Source organism: Poromitra crassiceps (genome assembly GCF_964638095.1).
Source record: "Poromitra crassiceps genome assembly, chromosome: 18".
Lineage (NCBI taxonomy): Eukaryota > Metazoa > Chordata > Actinopteri > Beryciformes > Melamphaidae > Poromitra > Poromitra crassiceps.
Window position 1 is genome coordinate 17,302,094 of NC_139636.1, and position 19,347 is coordinate 17,321,440.

Genomic DNA, 19,347 nt, shown 5'->3' on the forward strand with positions numbered 1-19,347 from the left:
TGATTCCACTCTGCAAGAACAATATACTGTAGCAGTTGTGTAACAGGATTTTCCCAGAACCTTTTTTTTGTTACAGCTAGATACAGTATTGTGTCATTATGTTCTGCTGATTTTCAAAGATACTGTAGCCTTTGTGTCTGGGTGGCAACTAGATACAACTAGGGACTGGATTTGATTTAAAGAGTGCTAATTATGTATAATGGCCTGGGTCCAGACCTTCGAATCCGCCCACTCCACCGAGTGACGGGTTGACAATTCAGTCTGATATCAGGCTAAGAAGAAAGTCAAGTCAAGTTTATTTGTATAATTCACAAGCATGTCTCAGAGGGCTTTACAGATAAGCTAAGTTTAGCTAAGCACTATCGATAAACAGGATTGAACAATCTTATATTAGAGAGAGAGGGAGGGGAGAGAGGGAGAGGGGAGGGGGAGAGCATGGAGGGAGAAGGGAGAGAGGAGCTAGAGAAGGGAGAGAACAGGGGGAGGGAGGGGAGAAGAGAGAGTAGAACAAACATGGTATACTGGAAACACAACTGAGTAGACAGCTCAGCTCTTAAGATGCTCCATGTTGGGTGTGGTCCCATATAAGTCTGGTGTACATGCAAAAAGAGTCACACTATATATTTCACAACCCGTGCATCCGTCGCCATGGTAACTCTATTTAAACAAGCACCAAATAGATAGAGCAGATAGGGTTGCGTTTCCTCTGTGAATGACGCCTGCAGGAACTCTACAGGGCAACGCAATGAAATGAAAGTCTGTAGAGTACGTCTCTTGCCTCTTCACACACTGAATGTTGTCACAACTATCTCTTCAGAAACGGACATCATCAGATACCCCGATCAAATGTCCAGAACAGAGTGCACATGTTGAGAAAGCATTTAATGGCTTCTCATAAAGTGTCAGACCACAACCGACAGATGGTATGATTGCATTTTACAGAATGGACATTTTGAGGTACTGCAGCTTTAAATTAGACTCATCGAAATTGTCATGAGGTTGAACCTTTCTCTCTATGTGGGAGGGGTGGGCCTGGAAAGGTCACTATGGAGATAAAGTCATAGGTACATGTTGAGTCTCAGAGGAGAGCATATGTCTGCCCCTACAGTAGTTATATATCACAAGACTCTTCCCAGGTGTTGTCTGCAAAGAGTCTTGCCTATTCCCCTATCCTTTCCTTGTGGTAATGCTCATGTGTGTGTGTGAGTGTGTGTATTGCCTGTGTACATTATGTACAGTACTGTGTGTGTGTGTGTGTGTGTGTGTGTGTGTGTGTGTGTGTGTGTGTTTTTGTCTGCTTTGGCGTGCTGTGTGTGTGTACGATGCAGTCTTGTGTGTGCTTTGTTCTGCACATGTGGGCATTTAAATGCGGCGCTCCAAATGTGTTTGCGTTCTGCCACCTGTTCATTTGCTATTCCAAATGCTAGACCTAATCTACCCTGTGGGCTCCTAGTCTCCCAAGCCAGACTGTCTCTTCTACATTCTGCTAATGTACCTTCAACAGTCTGTAATTCACGCCCACAGAACATGGACAAAGGAAGTTGGGGGGAAAAAACGCTGCAGACCGGAGGAAGTTCAAACCAATGCAGGCGATTGGAGAAATAGGAGCGGATGAAAGGCGGGACATCCACTCGTATTTCTCCAATCACCTGCCTTTAGGTGGGATGTCCAGGACATCCCCCTGTCATCACTCATTATTTTCCCTCAGTTTCCCTTTCCGTTTTGACCAACTTTTCCCAGCTCCATGTACAGACGTTTTAGCTCCATGTACAGACGTTTTAGCTCCATGTACAGACGTTTTAGCTCCATGTACAGACGTTTTAGCTCCATGTACAGACGTTTTAGCTCCATGTACAGACGTTTTAGCTCCATGTACAGACGTTTTAGCTCCATGTACAGACGTTTCAGCTCCATGTACAGACGTTTTAGCTCCATGTACAGACGTTTTAGCTCCATGTACAGACGTTTTAGCTCCATGTACAGACGTTTTAGCTCCATGTACAGACGTTTTAGCTCCATGTACAGACGTTTTAGCTCCATGTACAGACGTTTCAGCTCCATGTACAGACGTTTCAGCTCCATGTACAGACGTTTCAGCTCCATGTACAGACGTTTTAGCTCCATGTACAGACGTTTTAGCTCCATGTACAGACGTTTCAGCTCCATGTACAGACGTTTTAGCTCCATGTACAGACGTTTTAGCTCCATGTACAGACGTTTTAGCTCCATGTACAGACGTTTTAGCTCCATGTACAGACGTTTTAGCTCCATGTACAGACGTTTTAGCTCCATGTACAGACGTTTTAGCTCCATGTACAGACGTTTTAGCAGGAAGCATTTGAAAATTGCGAGACCCAAGTCAGTTGTTTGTCTGTTTTGCCTCTCATAGACAAGTCAGTTGTTTGTCTGTTTTGCCTCTCATAGCCAAGTCAGTTGATTGTCTGTTTTGCCTCTCATAGACAAGTCAGTTGTTTGTCTGTTTTGCCTCTCATAGACAAGTCAGTTGTTTGTCTGTTTTGCCTCTCATAGACAAGTCAGTTGTTTGTCTGTTTTGCCTCTCATAGACAAGTCAGTTGTTTGTCTGTTTTGCCTCTCATAGACAAGTCAGTTGTTTGTCTGTTTTGCCTCTCATAGACAAGTCAGTTGTTTGTCTGTTTTGCCTCTCATAGACAAGTCAGTTGTTTGTCTGTTTTGCCTCTCATAGACAAGTCAGTTGTTTGTCTGTTTTGCCTCTCATAGACAAGTCAGTTGTTTGTCTGTTTTGCCTCTCATAGACAAGTCAGTTGTTTGTCTGTTTTGCCTCTCATAGACAAGTCAGTTGTTTGTCTGTTTTGCCTCTCATAGACAAGTCAGTTGTTTGTCTGTTTTGCCTCTCATAGACAAGTCAGTTGTTTGTCTGTTTTGCCTCTCATAGACAAGTCAGTTGTTTGTCTGTTTTGCCTCTCATAGCCAAGTCAGTTGTTTGTCTGTTTTGCCTCTCATAGACAAGTCAGTTGTTTGTCTGTTTTGCCTCTCATAGACAAGTCAGTTGTTTGCTCTGTTTTGCCTCTCATAGACAAGTCAGTTGTTTGTCTGTTTTGCCTCTCATAGCCAAGTCAGTTGTTTGTCTGTTTTGCCTCTCATAGACAAGTCAGTTGTTTGCTCTGTTTTGCCTCTCATAGACAAGTCAGTTGTTTGTCTGTTTTGCCTCTCATAGCCAAGTCAGTTGTTTGTCTGTTTTGCCTCTCATAGACAAGTCAGTTGTTTGTCTGTTTTGCCTCTCATAGACAAGTCAGTTGTTTGCTCTGTTTTGCCTCTCATAGACAAGTCAGTTGTTTGTCTGTTTTGCCTCTCATAGACAAGTCAGTTGTTTGCTCTGTTTTGCCTCTCATAGACAAGTCAGTTGTTTGTCTGTTTTGCCTCTCATAGCCAAGTCAGTTGTTTGTCTGTTTTGCCTCTCATAGACAAGTCAGTTGTTTGTCTGTTTTGCCTCTCATAGACAAGTCAGTTGTTTGTCTGTTTTGCCTCTCATAGCCAAGTCAGTTGTTTGTCTGTTTTGCCTCTCATAGACAAGTCAGTTGTTTGTCTGTTTTGCCTCTCATAGACAAGTCAGTTGTTTGTCTGTTTTGCCTCTCATAGCCAAGTCAGTTGTTTGTCTGTTTTGCCTCTCATAGACAAGTCAGTTGTTTGCTCTGTTTTGCCTCTCATAGACAAGTCAGTTGTTTGTCTGTTTTGCCTCTCATAGCCAAGTCAGTTGTTTGTCTGTTTTGCCTCTCATAGACAAGTCAGTTGTTTGCTCTGTTTTGCCTCTCATAGACAAGTCAGTTGTTTGCGGTATAGTAAGCCATCAAATACAATTGTCATTGAACTTTTGATCACATTTCATTTGGGTTGATCTCACTTCTCTCTTTTACATTGAGGTCAGTTGGGTGAGGCTAAAAGAAACTATTTTGTCCTTGAGATGATTTGTCCTTACAGGCATCTGAAACACTCTCGTTGGGAAGTCAGAATGGCAATTAGATATATTTTCATTGATTGAATTGCTGTTTCCTCTCTGTGGAAAAGAAGAGAGAAACATGACCAAAATACTGTAGAAGTCACACAAATCCTGCAAACAAAACCTGAATGAGTCGTGAAGAGCTCTGTTTCAATAGTGAGTAAATCCGTGTCTTACACATGAAGTGCTGTGTGAGTGTGTGTGATTGCTTTGTGTGTCTTGTACAGTATATGATGCAAAAATCAAGACCCAATAATAAATTTGCATTATGTTCTCATATTGTATGGATCCTATTGCTTTGGAGCCTAAATGTGGGTCTAAAGCACGTGTGTATCAGCAGCAGTATCTGTTTCTATAGAGATTGAGTTTTGAATACATAAATGTCCCAAAAGTCAGCGATGTTGCTCCAGTTGCTGTTGATTGAACAATTACTGTACCTGATGGTTTTATATTAAGAGACCCTCCTTTGAAATATCCTGAGTACTTTTGAGGAATTTGTTCTAAAACTGACTGGAATCATTTCCCACCTGAATCAAAAATAGTATTATTCCCTACTGAGTTGATAATCACATTTGTAAAGTGAAAATCCACAGATTCATTGAAAGTGAAACTACAGGAGGGGCTTGCCACAGAAATGATTTGGAATTCAAATTCTGTTTACTTTTCTTCTTCTTTTTTCAACAATATATTTATTGATTTTGTAACATTACTGTAAAATTACAAGAAAATACAAATTCAAGTAAATTCAGGTCAAAGCCAGATCAACCCAAACTTCCCTCCCTCCCACCACCTCTCATCCCCCTAATCTGTCCCCCTTTTCCCACCTAAGAACATCCCCCCCCACCCACCCACCCGCCCACCCGTACAGGTCCAACCATAAAAACGTTCAAAAGTATAGTTTACAGAGTATGTACCTTTTCAAAAAGAATGTTGATCAATAAAAACTGTGCAAGAAAGAGGAGGGAAAACAAACACACAAACATCATAATCAAACAAACATGTCTTGTTGTCACATGCCAATCAGAAAGAAAACTTGCTTGTGTTTAGACGGTGTATGTGGATTCTGTATCCAGAAATGTTAGAAAACCAGCCCAAATCTTCTCAAACGTTTCAGCTCATTAGTCCATCTATTAAATGTGGGTGGTTGTTCATCTTTCCAGTGCATAGCTATACATTTGTTGGCTGTGATATGGGCAATTCTAATAAATTTGAGTTTATTCTTTTTTTTTACCTTTATTATAGATGTATCACCCAGTAGTGTTACTCGTGGTTCTGTGGGAATAACTACGGTATACCTGTAATGTTAATACGCGCCTCGACTATAGAGGTCCAGTATTGATTCAGACTTGGGCAGGCCCAGAACATATATGCATCAGTGTTCCTATGAGCCCGCCTTACATCTCGGACAGAACTGGGAATTATATACTGAGGCTTTATTCTGTGCAGCCTGTCAGGAGTAGTATATTCTATGAATGAGATTGTATTGTGTAATTGTATGTCTAGTGTTAAAGGAGAAGTACTGGATACCAATACACAGTCATTTCCTCAACATTACACTCAAGGTCCTCTTCCCATTTTTGTTTCACTCTTAACACTTCCTATCCTATGATTCAAGATATTCCTGAGTAGGCATAGGACATAAACCTTCTTACCCCCCCCTTGTCACGCATTCGTTTATCTAGAGGTAGCTCTTCTAATGTTTGTAATGTAGATGGACACCTTGTTCTGAGATGATAAAATACCTAACCTGGAGGTATTTGGAAAAAAATGAGTGTATTGGGAGGTTAGCTCCTCAAAACTCATAAGGGTTCCATCTTTAAACAGATTCCCCAAATGTTGGAAACCTTTGATAAACCATAGTTTTGTGATGCCATCTCTGATGGATTGGGGCAATGAGGGGTTTATGTGAAAAGGGGATTTGTCATAAATAGGTGGAATAGAGCCTGTTTTCTTCCCAACTTGCTGCCATATTTTATATGTATGGACACTAAGGGTTTGTTGTTATGGCCAAGAGAGATTTCAGAGAGCTGGTATATGGACATACTACTGATTCCAATTGCAACTTATTTAGGTGATAATAAATAATAATAATCAATACGAAGAACAAGCCAGCACACAAGATGTCCTTTTTCTCATTTAATTTACCTCAGTCCGGGGTACAGCACAAACAAGTTTCGGCGCTAGGCCTTCATCAGTGCACTACACTGCTGATGAAGGCCTAGTGCCGAAACTTGTTTGTGCTGTACCCCGGACTGAGGTAAATTAAATGAGAAAAAGGACATCTTGTGTGCTGGCTTGTTCTTCGTATTGATTCTGTGCTTGTGCCTTGCACCGGACCTTTCTGTTTTACTTTCCGAGTGTGCTCGTTTTTCCACTTTTTTGAATAAATAATAATAATACATACGTTTTATATAGCGCTTTTCTGGGTAACTCAAAGACGCTTTACAATACATAGAAACAGTACATAATACAGTATACATGATGTTGTTTAATATGTTTCCATATGGGTGGGTGGATTTAAATTCCGTTTACTTTTCAAGTGCTAGAAAACATAAGCAATGTCTCAAACGTCTTTAACCCTCCTGTTATCATTTGCGGATGACATCTGACACTGAACCCATTTCCTCTCTACCTGCCAGTGAACTACCGGAGCTGCAGCTATGCGAGGGTGTTTCATATTGAAGGAGCCAAACGCCACTCCCTCAACTTTGATGCGGCCGAGAAGCTTTGTGATCATCTGGGCACCACGCTGGCAAGCTTAGAGCAAGTGAAGGAGGCCTTTGATCAAGAGATGCAAACTTGCAGGTGAAATCATCAGCCTTTGTGTCCAATTCACATGTTATTCCTATGGCACAAGAGTGTTAATATTATTATGTTTACTGTTAATTGTTGTGAACAGCATTTTCTTTTAAAACCAGAGAGAACAGCCTGGGACAGCTCCTCGGACAGTGAAGGGAAAATTACTTGGTAGACTTGTTTTTTTTTTTTTTTCAGCTTTACTTCTAGGAAGTTGAAACTTTTCTGGACCATAGACTCGCTTACATTTTAACTTTTTCATGTGACATTACAGCAATTGGGGTCATGTCCATTCCTAATAGATGACCGGGTGATGATCATCAATTCAAAGTAATCCTGGGGCATAATGAAATCATAGTTGAATCCTAAGTTCAACTTGAAATCCTTGTGGTCACCATCATGGCACCGGATCAAGAACTGTAAAATCAGTGTTACTTACTGTATGGTTGGAGTTCTAGTTCTAATTATTACCCTTTTTGCTGGGGACCCCCTGGAACCCCCTCAAGGACCCCTGGAGACCCCCAGGGGACCCCACTTTGAGAACCATTGATCTAGTTCAATGCAAATGCTGTTAAAATGTGGCTCCTAATCATGATATTGTTGTGTCTATTTAGGTATGGCTGGACAAGCAACCAGACCACTGTCATCCTCAGACGGACGAATCACGAAAATTGTGCAAACAACTCGCAAGGGTTCATTGAACATCAAGTTGATGCTACAGAACTCTATGATGCCTACTGTTACGATGAACAAGGTGACTACATCTACCTGCTTTATACTTGTATTATTTTGAACGTCTATAATCCGCCTCAGAAATGTAGAAGTTGCCACATCCTTCTGCATTTTGATCACTTCTGCTTCCTACTCCCGCATGTACCAGCTGAACCTCAGAAGGACTGTACGTACGCCTTCAGAAGAGACCTTACCTCAGGCTCAGATGCACCAGGTTAGTGCAGAATGTCCATTTATACTCACAGTCTTTTTTAGTTCCAGTTGTCACCATAGTGTTACTGTTAAAACACTATTGTCAATTGAAACCCAGGGATCCAACATGAGAGGTTGACTGCTGTGCCATCTGCTACTGTTCCTCTGATGAAATCTGCAGTATTTCCTCTGACATTTACGGTTGATGACAAGCTGAGCCTACAGGTCCTGAAATGGAACTGGTGACTTTTGAATCTGTGATGGATATCTTGGTAGGGAAATAACAGGTTATTGTAATGTTATCAATTAACAGGCGATAGCAATCGAATGACACACGCAGCCGATGAGCCTGTGTGTATTCTAAAGTGTCATATTGGTAGGAAATGCATGTGACATCATGGGAATACTATTAATATCGTCAACCCTACCCACTCCTCAGCTCCCAGCTATGTTATCCGAGGAAGACACAGTTAACCAGAATCTTCTGTGCGGAACGAGACTGACTGAGATGAAATTACTTTTCACTACTGCCTTTAGTGCTGATAAGGGGTCAGATTCCCCAGCCTTGGGTTACCCTTTTCCATTTGTGCGGAAACTGCGAAGCGTAGACCTATAGAGGCAATGGTAAGACTTTACAGTGGCCTTATTTCAGTGTATTAACATAAGAAGGACAATTATTATCCCACTATCATGCTGAAAAGCGTAATACATCATGGGTGACCAGGGTGAGAGATGAGACATAAAGTAAAGTGAAATAAAGTGAGCCAAGGCTGCTTTGCCCTTCTCAGAGGAGGAGGCTGCATTTGGATCACGCACTCGTCAAAAGAAAATGTCAGTCATCAACTAGCAAGCAGCCTGACATGCAGGCAGGTGTGATCATGTTAATGCTTCAAGTCATTAAAGACAGGGCTTGAATGAGTTATCAGTGGGCACCAGGCACCAGCTACTTAACACACCATGTTCTTGTCTTTGAATGCTTCTCTCTGATAGCACTGACCCACAATGTGACATATTTACCACATACTACACTCAACACAGCCTACTACTGAGAATAGTGTCAATGGAAAGTAAGCAATTCATTGACAATTGTTGCGAATGCAAAATGGATTTTTATTGTCACAACAATGCTTGTATGGTGTGATGAATTGAACGAATGTATAAATCCTGTTTGAATCTAATAGCACAAGGTGAATGGGCATAATATGCGCTAAAATAACGCCACAGCACCGTGAAGTGATATGTAAACAGATATCACAACGGTAAGCAACGGCTGATGTCATCATTATATAACGCATGTCAAGAGATAGGCGTGAGAATCCTCTTCTTCAGCCATATCCACAGAAAGGAGACACTGTCAGGTAGACGCAAACAAGTGCTATTCATCTCTCCACTCTGTCATCCAACGTGTACCTCCCCTCTGCTCTCCCATCAGCTAACTCTACATCAGACCCTGACGCAGCCGAGGGCCCTGTGGCAACGTCAGATGACCCGACGGATGTCCAGACAGAGGCCCCCGCGGCAGCCGACGGCCCCGCGGAGCCTCACACCACAAAGGCCACTCCGGAAGAGGGGTCTGACGGTGGAGCCGTGCTGAAACCCACGTTTGCCACCACGGGCGAAGCAGCCGCCACAGCGGCCGAGGCTCGCAGCGAGGTGATGGAGATGAAGCCGTCGGCCACGCCAGAAGCAAAGGAGACGGCGGCCAGCACCCAGGCCAGGCCTGAAGACGGCCGGGGGGGTGAAGGGAGTGAGGCCGGGGGGGACGGGTCCCCCACCACCACGCCCGGGGTGGTGGTGACGGAGCTGGGGGAGCCCACTGGGTCTGGGATGCTGCCAAGTACCGTCTTCGAGGCAGGCGGACCCCCTAATGAGCCCTCCAGTGAGGAGGAGATGGGGCCGAAAATCAATGATGGTAATGATGGTAAGCAATGATGGTAATAACAACAACAACAAGATGAACACCATCAAAACATGACTTACATTGTGTAGGGCAGGCTAAGTGATTACAGCTCATAAAAATGTATCCGTATGTGTGAATCCATGAGAAATTGGATAGGATGGCAGTATCGATCAAGAAGACCACTTCTAGTCTAAACGTAGCATCTGAGGTTTTTAAAAGGTCATGAAAAGGGTTTGCATTTGCTCTTTATACTGGTGCTTCTGGGTCACAAAGGGCCAGTGTGCAACCATTGCAGGTGTGTGTGTGTGTGTGTGTGTGTGTGTGTGTGTGTGTGTGTGTGTGTGTGTGTGTGTGTGTGTGTGTGTGTGTGTGTGTGTGTGTGTGTGTGTGTGTGTGTGTGTGTGTGTGTGTGTGCGTGCGCACGTGCACGTGCGTGCATGTATGTGTGCATTGTGTTGTGTTGAAAATGTACAAATAAAATGAAAAAAAAAAACTTTATTGTAACCTAACCCCGCCTATCCTCCCATCCTCTTGATTTGGTCTTCCTAAATCTTTTTAGGGTCTAAAATGATTGATTATGGCTCAAGCAACACAAGTAAACTTCACATCAATTTTAACCTCCTCTACTAAAGTTATTAGATCATGATAATAAAGCCAAACATCTGTAGCCAGTCTAACCATTGCTAAGGCTCCTTCTCCCTCTCTGTTCCCCTGACAGTTCTTAACTCAGAGGAGAGGAGAGGGCTTTATTCTGTCATATGGCTAAAATAGTCTGTAAGTTAATGTCAATAGGCACCATGCTCTTTAGCTTGACTGTAACAACCTCCTAGAAAAGCCTTTTCTGACACTTTGCTTTAGACACCATAGGAAAGGTCAAGGAATTGTACAAATCAGAGTGGCACTTTTTCTCCCCACATGTTTGCACTGTCAGCACTTGTGTGCTATGCAATATTTTCTCTTCTGTATTATGTTACGTTATGTAGCAGCCTGTATGTCCGAGACAAATTTCCCTCGGGACAAAATCAAATAATCTTGAATCTTGAATCTTGAATTGTCACGGTATAAACCAGTTGAATTTCAGACCACAGGGAAGGATTGTTAAAACACAGCAGCACACTCATTCACATGCAACAGGTTTTGGGAAGCCTCCTCAAACAACTTTAAGAACAGAGCACGCCCCCTTGTGTTAGGTTGAGTCAAACAACTTTAAGAACAGAGCACGCCCCCTTGTGTTAGGTTGAGTCAAACAACTTTAAGAACAGAGCACGCCCCCTTGTGTTAGGTTGAGTCAAACAACTTTAAGAACAGAGCACGCCCCCTTGTGTTAGGTTGAGTCAAACAACTTTAAGAACAGAGCACGCCCCCTTGTGTTAGGTTGAGTCAAACAACTTTAAGAACAGAGCACGCCCCCTTGTGTTAGGTTGAGTCAAACAACTTTAAGAACAGAGCACGCCCCCTGGTGTTAGGTTGAGCTGTGGCATAGATTTTAAAAACAGGCCTTGTTGCTGCTTGTTTCTGAACCCCTTCCTATGAAGCCGACTGCGTCATTTCCACTTCATATCTTTCTGCATTTGGAAGATTTGTTGTTGTTGTTGTTGTTGTTGTTGTTGTTTTTGGAAAAGGAAATCTTCTCTTCATGAGACGATTGCTAAAGACAGCTTCTGCTTGCATGTCATGATGACATGGAAGAATAGGGAGACAGGTGCCACACTGCCTTTGGTCTCAGTAACAGATGCAAATTCAAAGAAGATGAAAGATAGACAGACAGACAGACAGACAGACAGACAGACAGACAGACAGACAGACAGTAAAATAGAAAATAAAGTCTTCACAATACAGTCAAAGAGTGATGCATGTCATGTGGTTTTACGTTGAATCTGTGCTCGTCTTGGTGGCCTTGGGGTAGCTCTGTATTATGTGGTCAATAGTAGCCTCCTATAGTCGTTGTCAGTAATTGCCTGTATGTGAGATGTCAGCGCTGATGATTGAACTCTGTCTGCTTGTGTTCAGCTGCTACTCCAGAGCAGCCTGATGGCAAGAAGGTGACGAATGCTCCTGCAGAGCCGAGGTCTCCTCAAAAGGACAGCGACGGTGCATCAAGTAAGCAAACCTATTTCCCTCTAACAGCCTGAAGTTCATCATGAGGGCAGTGGAACCATCATGTTATATACAGTATATTGCAACTCATGAGTTTGGCCCTTTGTCGACGGTGATGCTCATTTTTGACTAACTTGCTTGGTACTTCTTTCTGCAGGCTGGTTGATCATCATTGTAGTGGTTGTGGCAGTTGTTGTTATTCTTCTTGTGTGTGCAGCCGTCGCCAAGCGAAACAGGTACTGCATTCTCATTCTATTCTGATAGTGCTGTGATGTTATTTGAACAGCAGTCTTTCCATCACCAGTAAACTGAAAATATGTGGATGTCTGTCTGTCTGTCTGTCTGTCTGTCTGTCTCTCTCTCTCTCTCTCTCTCTCTCTCTCTCTCTCTCTCTCTCTCTCTCTCTCTCTCTCTCTCGCAGCTGGTGTGGCAAGAAGCAGACCCTGATGATCACTGCGTCCAAAAATGGCGGCGAGGCGCCCAGCGAGGTGGCGGGCTCCCGCGCCCAGGAGAGGGAGCAGGAGATGGTGACCCTCATGAACAAGGAGAAGATCCAGGAGAACGGCAACACGGAGGAGTTCACCGTCATCACACTAGAGGAGTCGCCAGATAAAGAGCAGCCGGCGTGAGAGAGGAGAGGGTAGGTGGCGAGAAGGCAGAGGAGAGGGTAAAAGAGAGAGAGAGAGAGAGAGAGAGGGGGGGGGGGGAGGGAGAGAGAGAGGGGGGGGGAGGGAGAGAGAGAGAGGGGGGAGGGAGAGTGAGGGGGGGGGGAGGGAGAGAGGGAGAGAGAGAGAGAGATCAGATTGAGTGAGAGTGGATGGGTCGGGGTCGGGGTTCCAAACACCTGTGGGAGTATGTGTGTTTCAAACCAACATGTGCAGGATTTTGTTGTGTATATAGTCTTGTATGATGGATTGGTTGGGTTTGATTGGCCCTTAAGAGTGTGTGGGTGTGGCAGGGTATGCTTGAGTGTTTGATTGGCTCTTAAGAGTGTGTGGGTGTGGCAGGGTATGTGTGAATGTGTCGTAATGTCTGTTTGTATGTATGTATGTGTGTGTGTGTGTGTGTGTGTGTGTGTGTGTGTGTGTGTGTGTGTGTGTGTGTGTGTGTGTGTGTGTGTGTGTGTGTGTGTGCTTTGAAGAAGGGGCTGGATGAAGGCATGGGTTCTAAAGGGAGGGGGGTGGGCGGGGCAGGGTGCTGTGAGTCAGAGGGGTCTGAGCAGCATATCGATTGTAATTGATTTGAGTTTTGAGAATTTGTGGAACCCCGAAATGTAGGAAATCTCAGCCCAAAAGATTGAAGGAATGGGGGCAAACGTCTCAGAATCAAACAATAATAAGTTGACTGAATTTTCATGGGTTATTTTCTTCCAATTGAAAAAAGAAAAAACATTGAACAACCCAACCGCTTGGTGTTTTCCATGTTTCCCTGTGCTTCTCCTTTGTTTTGTTTCCTTACTGTTGTAACCTTGTGTATATTTCTGACATTGCCTGTGGACTGAAGTTTGGCTTTCCATTTTCAAGAAAACTCCAGATGTCACTACCTTAATTTATGCAGCTTTGATTGACGTTTTTCTTGGTCTCTGTATATAAAGTATATGTTTGGAAAATGCCTTAGCAATAGCTGTCGGTCCGGGGGTTTTTTTGGGGTGGGGGGGAGGGGGGGAGTTGGGCGGGGGAGGGGAGGGGGCTGCATTTGTATCCCCTCTGAATAAAAGAATGTGTCATATTTGAGAGTTATTTAATTAGATACAGCACGTAAACAATTGTGAATGGATCTTGCAATAATCAAGGGGGAGTGGACATTGTATGAATCATCTTGATGTATAGCGACCACGGTTGTGCAATTTAAGCACCATAATATGAAGTGAATGAACGGTTTAATGCTTTGTCCCACTGACCAGAGTAATATTGAGTTGGGAATATGAAGATATTGTTTGTCAAAACGTTGTGATGTGGGATGGGCAGAGTCATCCTGTCAGTCATTCTGTCCCCCTGATGTTATCATGAGGAGAAGTAGAATGATTATGGCAATGTATGGACACACTGATTGAAATGAAAGGGCAACCATTATTGGATCACATCCAAAGCATACAGTCATCATTTGAACACAATTAAGCTCAATCTTGACAAGAGCATGACAGCAATTTACCCTCAACTGCTGACGACAACGGGGGCCATTGTGCATTAAACACATATAAAAGGTTATTTGTAAGAAAGAGGCTGCAACCATCCCCCCAGAGGGGGCGTGTACTTGTGCAGGCCTCGTTGTGCCCATCACTCTATACATTCACACATACAACACTCCAGTGTTCCTACTGACCTTCTCATTGGTGGCATATATCATACATGTGCCATTACCCATATCCCCTGTGTGACAGCTAATTCTTCTGGGTTCTCAGTATAAAGCCGAATTACTATACAGTGATTTATGTTATTTGCCTTCGACAATTTTTCCTGCTTTTGCTCTCATATGATTCTTTTTGAGGACAAGTAGCAAATGTATTAGAGTACTGTAGGCGAGTGTAATGATGAATTAACAAACAAGAAATGTTGCTGAAAAGATTTGTAAAGTCATGAATGAAATAAATGTATATAGACGAGACGCTGGGAGATTGTGGCGTTATTTCACTGATTATATGTGAAGACAGAGCGGAAGAGGGTGAATAAAGAAGCGAGTGCTTATGGTATATTGTCGTTGCACAAAGAGAGGTGAGGTTACATGGCACCAGGGTCCTGATGCAAGAACATTTTAACACAGGCAACAAAGGGTGAGACAAGGACAGCCATTTTGGAAGATAGAAAAAGGCATTTTATCCAATATAAAATAAAATAAAAATCACAGTTTAGTCAGAATCTCTTCATTCAAAAACGCCACACATAAAGAGAATGTGGTCATTTAGCATGCCTTTACTATTCTCCACACTCAATCTGTGACGGTGCTTAAGCTCCGTCATAATGCTGTCATAGTTATAGAAAACGGGAGATATTGGATGAATAAAATAAAGAAAGTCTTGACAATAGAGGGTATGCATGTGATGTCACAGAGGCAGAAGTCACTGTGGGGTCACGCCCACTGAGTCACAGCAAGACTGAGCTTGAATGCAGTAATCAGCCTAGATAAGTGACACCTGCTGCTCAGGGAGGAATTTGACACTCATTTTGACACGCGTTCCCGATTGAGGGGGCGTGTTCCAGTGGGTGTGCATACCCTCTATTGATTGACACCAAAATTAGCAATCAGCACCATGGACAGCACTGAGTGCTCACATAATAAATTAAAATGCAGATTGTAGGACCTGGCTTAGATATGTACTGTATGCACTTAGTTAATTTAGGAGAGAATATCTCAACTGTTATAGGCTAATATGACCCCAGCAAACAAAAAACCTGAAAATGGCCGTGCTCTTTTGACACTTACAGGTTAATAGGATTCCCCCCCTTTAAAGATATCCTCATGAATTTCTACTAGTTTAATCTTCACATTAAGAGAAATATTTTTTGTATTACATTTTGTCTTCAAACTTTGTTATATGCAAATTAGGCAATATCTCTGCCTCCCGGAGGAAGGACAAGCCTGGATGGGATAAACGCAGAGACAATATTTCACCAGCCACTGTCAGCGTGTGTGTGCGTGTGTGTGTGTGCGTGTGTGGCTGGCTGCATGTGTGTGTTGAGTTGTCCTGTGACAAATAAAGACGGGTTTGTCTGCCCAATTCTCTCTCTCTCTCTCTCTCTCTCTCTCTCTCTCTCTCTCTCTCTCTCTCTCTTTCTCTCTCTCTCTCTCTCTGTCTGTTCTCATGTCAGTGTAGTTACCTGACAGGTGGATTATTGGTTCTATTCCCGATGGAGGAGACATACTACAGCAGAGATGGGAAAAATACACACTTTCTTTACTTAAGTAGTTAATTGTGTAAAAACAATTCTGGTAAAAGTACTGATTCAACTAAATTACTCAAGTAAAAGTAAAAAAGTACAGGCTCTGAAATGTACTCGTAAAAGATATTTTAAGATGCATAAAGACTATGCTTTGATTCATATTGGTCACATTGGTTCGAGCCTCTGTCAGTTTTGAATGGTAACAGCCAGAGCAGAGGAAAGAGTGATTTAAAGCCCTGAGAAAACCTATCTTCAGAAGTCTGGCCTGGTGGCACAGAGAGTTAGCTTGCGGCTTAGTATTGTTGAGGCCTCAGTCACCCTTGAGGTCATGGGTTTTACCCTCAGTCATTTTTGAATGGTGACAGCCAGAGGAAAGACAAAAGTGCCCATAGAAGAGTTGTGAGTATGAACCATGAACATCACACACATGGACTTAGACTTAGACTCTTAGATCATCTTACTAAGTTAACTAGAAGCTCAATTATATTACAGCCATTTTTGGTGATTAATTGCTCAAATTGTCCAACAACAGAGGAGAAACAGCAGCAGTGGCAGTATCTTGGTGGCACACTGTGTATGGCAGTTGTCTACTGAGGTAAGGTTTGTACGGTCAAGTCCAGGATGTCCACATATCTTTGGGTAACAAAAAGATTTGTAGTTAAATAAAAGTGGCAATAGGCATACTGTAACAACCCATTTTTGTTTGTATTACACTTCTAATTAATTGAAGATATTAAAGTTTTCAAATAAATGTTCTTCAATAAACTATACTGCAAAGGAGGGTTTTGACCCCTGGTCTACCAGAACACAGACGACTGCACTGACCATACAGACTTTTGGTCAGTAATGATGTCACTGATGATGTCATAAGGTCCATGACATCAGGGATGTCACTCGAGCAATTGTGATATCATCAGTGATGCGAAGTTGAGCAATGGACCCATTTCACGGGGGGCATTTTGTGTTGAAAAGGCAGGGTAAACACAGGTGCAAGCAAAACACTAATGAGGGTTTCCAACTTCCATGATTGGAATTTGGAAACCCTCATTAGTGTGTTGCTTGCACCTGTGTTTATCCTGCCTTTTCGGCACAAAATGGCCCCCGTGAAATGGGTCTATTGTGTGCTGCCAATAGAGCAGGCGAGGCCACACAGCAGCTGAGCTGCGGGTGAGGCCGCGCTCGGAACCCTAGTCTAAAACAATCTCAATAAGACTGCATGATTCTCAGTTTCTAAATTCAAAGCTACTGCAATCATTTGGACCTTGATTTATCTTACATTGTTTCATGTAGGCGAATGGTAAGAGAATCCATGGCCATTTTTCCACGTGTTTGCATACCATCGAGGTCCAATGTGTAAGATTCCTCCACAACAATACACAAACACAACACATACACAAAGTCACAAAGTTTTGGTACAACTGTTGCTCAAAGATTGTTGAAATACTCAGACTGCATCCATCTTTAAGTCAGTGGGCCACACCTTATAGAATAACACTGTTTATCTCTATGGGATATAGACGGTATAGAGATAAGCACTGTGCCTATATCTCTATGGGATTTAGATTGCATAGAGATGAACGGATGGTTATGATGTAACCCAGGTTTCCTGAGGGGAGACTTCTCTCCCTCATCAATTCCATTACCTAATCCAGCGCAGTTGTTGTGGATTACCACTTTAAGACACTTAATTAGCACCACCTGGGCGTGATTGTTCAGGTGTGGCTGGTTGAACTTTTCACGGTGCACTATGAAAAGTTCGACCTGTCTGGTTTAACTTTTTACAGTGGGCTATTCAGCAAAACCTCTCTCTCTCTCTTTATCACTCTCTATGTCTCTCACCCAATTTCAGCTCTCTTACCCAATTTCAGCTGTAAAGCAACATACATCTGTCAAAAAAGTATACAATGGCTCAAAATATCTTTTATAAATTATGGATGGATGACAAAAAAGCACAAGTTAAAGGAAAATAACATAAAGAATGTGATGAAAGCACCTGACTTTAGTGTAACTATAAATTAACTTAATTGAATATTTTGTGTTATTTAAAAAAAACTATGATTATCTGCACTGTCAAAAATATTATTTATTTGTTATTATTATTGTTATTACTCTAATTAGAAGTGCAATACAAACTAAAAGAAGATTGTTATGCCTATTTCCACTTTTATTCAAATACAAATAACTTTTCCTGCCTCAAAATGGATAGATGAAAGTTCAGTCTGTGCACATCCCAGGTTAGAACTCACAACCTTCCTCTCTGAAGGCAGCTGACATAGACAGTGAACCACAAAGGCACTGCCACTGATGCTGTATTTCTCTCTGTATGACTTTTGAAGTGCCTGGCTATAGGTCAAAATGATATATTTTAGCTTTTAGTCAATTTATAAATAGCTAATCTGTGGGCGCTTTCTTCTCTTTCCTCTGGCTGTCCATTCAAAACTCACTGAGACTCGAACCCACAACCTCAAAAGCCATTGATTGCTCAATACTGCTGGGCAGCAAGCTAACCCTCTGTGCCACCAGGTCAGAACTGTTAAAACTGGTTTTCTCAGTGGTTTTCATTCTTTCCTCTGGCTGTTGCCATTCAAAAGTGACTGAGGGGTGGGCTGACTGTCTGTAGGAGGCGCTCTGTCAGCCAGTGTGTTTCCAGCCATGTTAAAGAGATGGGAGATTGGTTTGCGGAACAACATTTCTCCTCCATCGGGAATTCAGGATGTGTATCATCTTTAAAATGGACTTCATTTTACTCAGGTGGTCCATGAGGAATTGCTCCATGAGACTCTATGCTGGTGTATCTTCTTGGCCCCCATCGTTGTCTGTTTCACTACTTTCAGCTTCTCTAACTCAGTTTCTTTTCTTAGAAAGAAAATATGATTGTACAAGAATGCTGTGTATCTTGTGTGTTTAAAGTTATTTGTTTTAAGTAAAAAAACAACAGCCATTTTTGGATAATTATTTACTACATTATGTAAATACATGAAGTAGAGAATATAAATGCTATACGTAGAAGATAACATTAATTGAGTGTGTGGGTGTGTGACTAAAAGTTTTCATAGCTAGATATCACAACAATTGACACATTCATAAAGCCCAAAAGAACAGACTGTAACCATACTGTATTTAGTTATGAATCAACATTTATTAGTTATCATATTTGTATATGTACACCAAAGGTACAACACTTATTGATATGTATGAACAGATTTGTATGTATACCATAGACTGAGGAAAGAAAATAATACTTTTTTTGTCTTTTTTCTCAATATTGTATCTCCCCCACATAAACTCTCTGCCTTTACATCAAAATTACAACAACAGCTTTACAAAGAGGGGAAGTCTAGAAAAGTAAGATAGGGACAGAAGGTGGTAGGGCAGGAGTGAGATGGGTTATCATCGGGTCTATTTAGGAGTTTCTTCAAAAAGACAGACACTTCGGTATAGAAAACAGGCTTGAAGTTATACTGGCTCTTCTTAGAAATACTGTGCCAATCGAGTTCCATGTCATCAATACCATTCGCTTGACATGTTTCATGTATTTGTGCGGCGCATATATTTACTGTGAATTAAAAAAATAAAGGGGGAAAAGTTGAATGAAGGCAAGTGGGATTTTGTGTGAGCCTCCTGACATGATGCAAATTCGGGGGACATGCATGTAAATGGAATTATATCGCTATCTTTAATCAGGAGCGCGGGCTAGCAATTTGAGAGCATGATAGATTTCACATTCAGATTTTGTAAGTAAGCCCTCCCTCGGACTCAAATAGCCCGCGCGTGTG

At 42.3% G+C, this 19,347-nt stretch overlaps 1 protein-coding gene across 2 annotated transcripts in view; it reads left to right on the forward strand.

The window, feature by feature from the left end:
- cd44b (CD44 molecule (IN blood group) b) overlaps window positions 1–12,344 on the forward strand; it is a 22,903-nt gene extending 10,559 nt beyond the window's left edge. Inside the window, exons 2-8 of one of the 2 annotated variants that reach the window (XM_083654309.1) lie at window positions 6,616–6,781; window positions 7,387–7,526; window positions 7,653–7,718; window positions 9,129–9,617; window positions 11,607–11,696; window positions 11,851–11,929; window positions 12,115–12,344. In XM_083654309.1, the coding sequence (XP_083510435.1) occupies window positions 6,616–6,781; window positions 7,387–7,526; window positions 7,653–7,718; window positions 9,129–9,617; window positions 11,607–11,696; window positions 11,851–11,929; window positions 12,115–12,322 (1,238 nt within the window). In that variant the 3' untranslated portion in view covers window positions 12,323–12,344. The remainder of the gene's footprint in view (window positions 1–6,615; window positions 6,782–7,386; window positions 7,527–7,652; window positions 7,719–9,128; window positions 9,618–11,606; window positions 11,697–11,850; window positions 11,930–12,114) is intronic. The other variant, XM_083654310.1, reaches the window with a different exon arrangement.
- The last annotated feature ends 7,003 nt before the right edge of the window (window positions 12,345–19,347 follow it).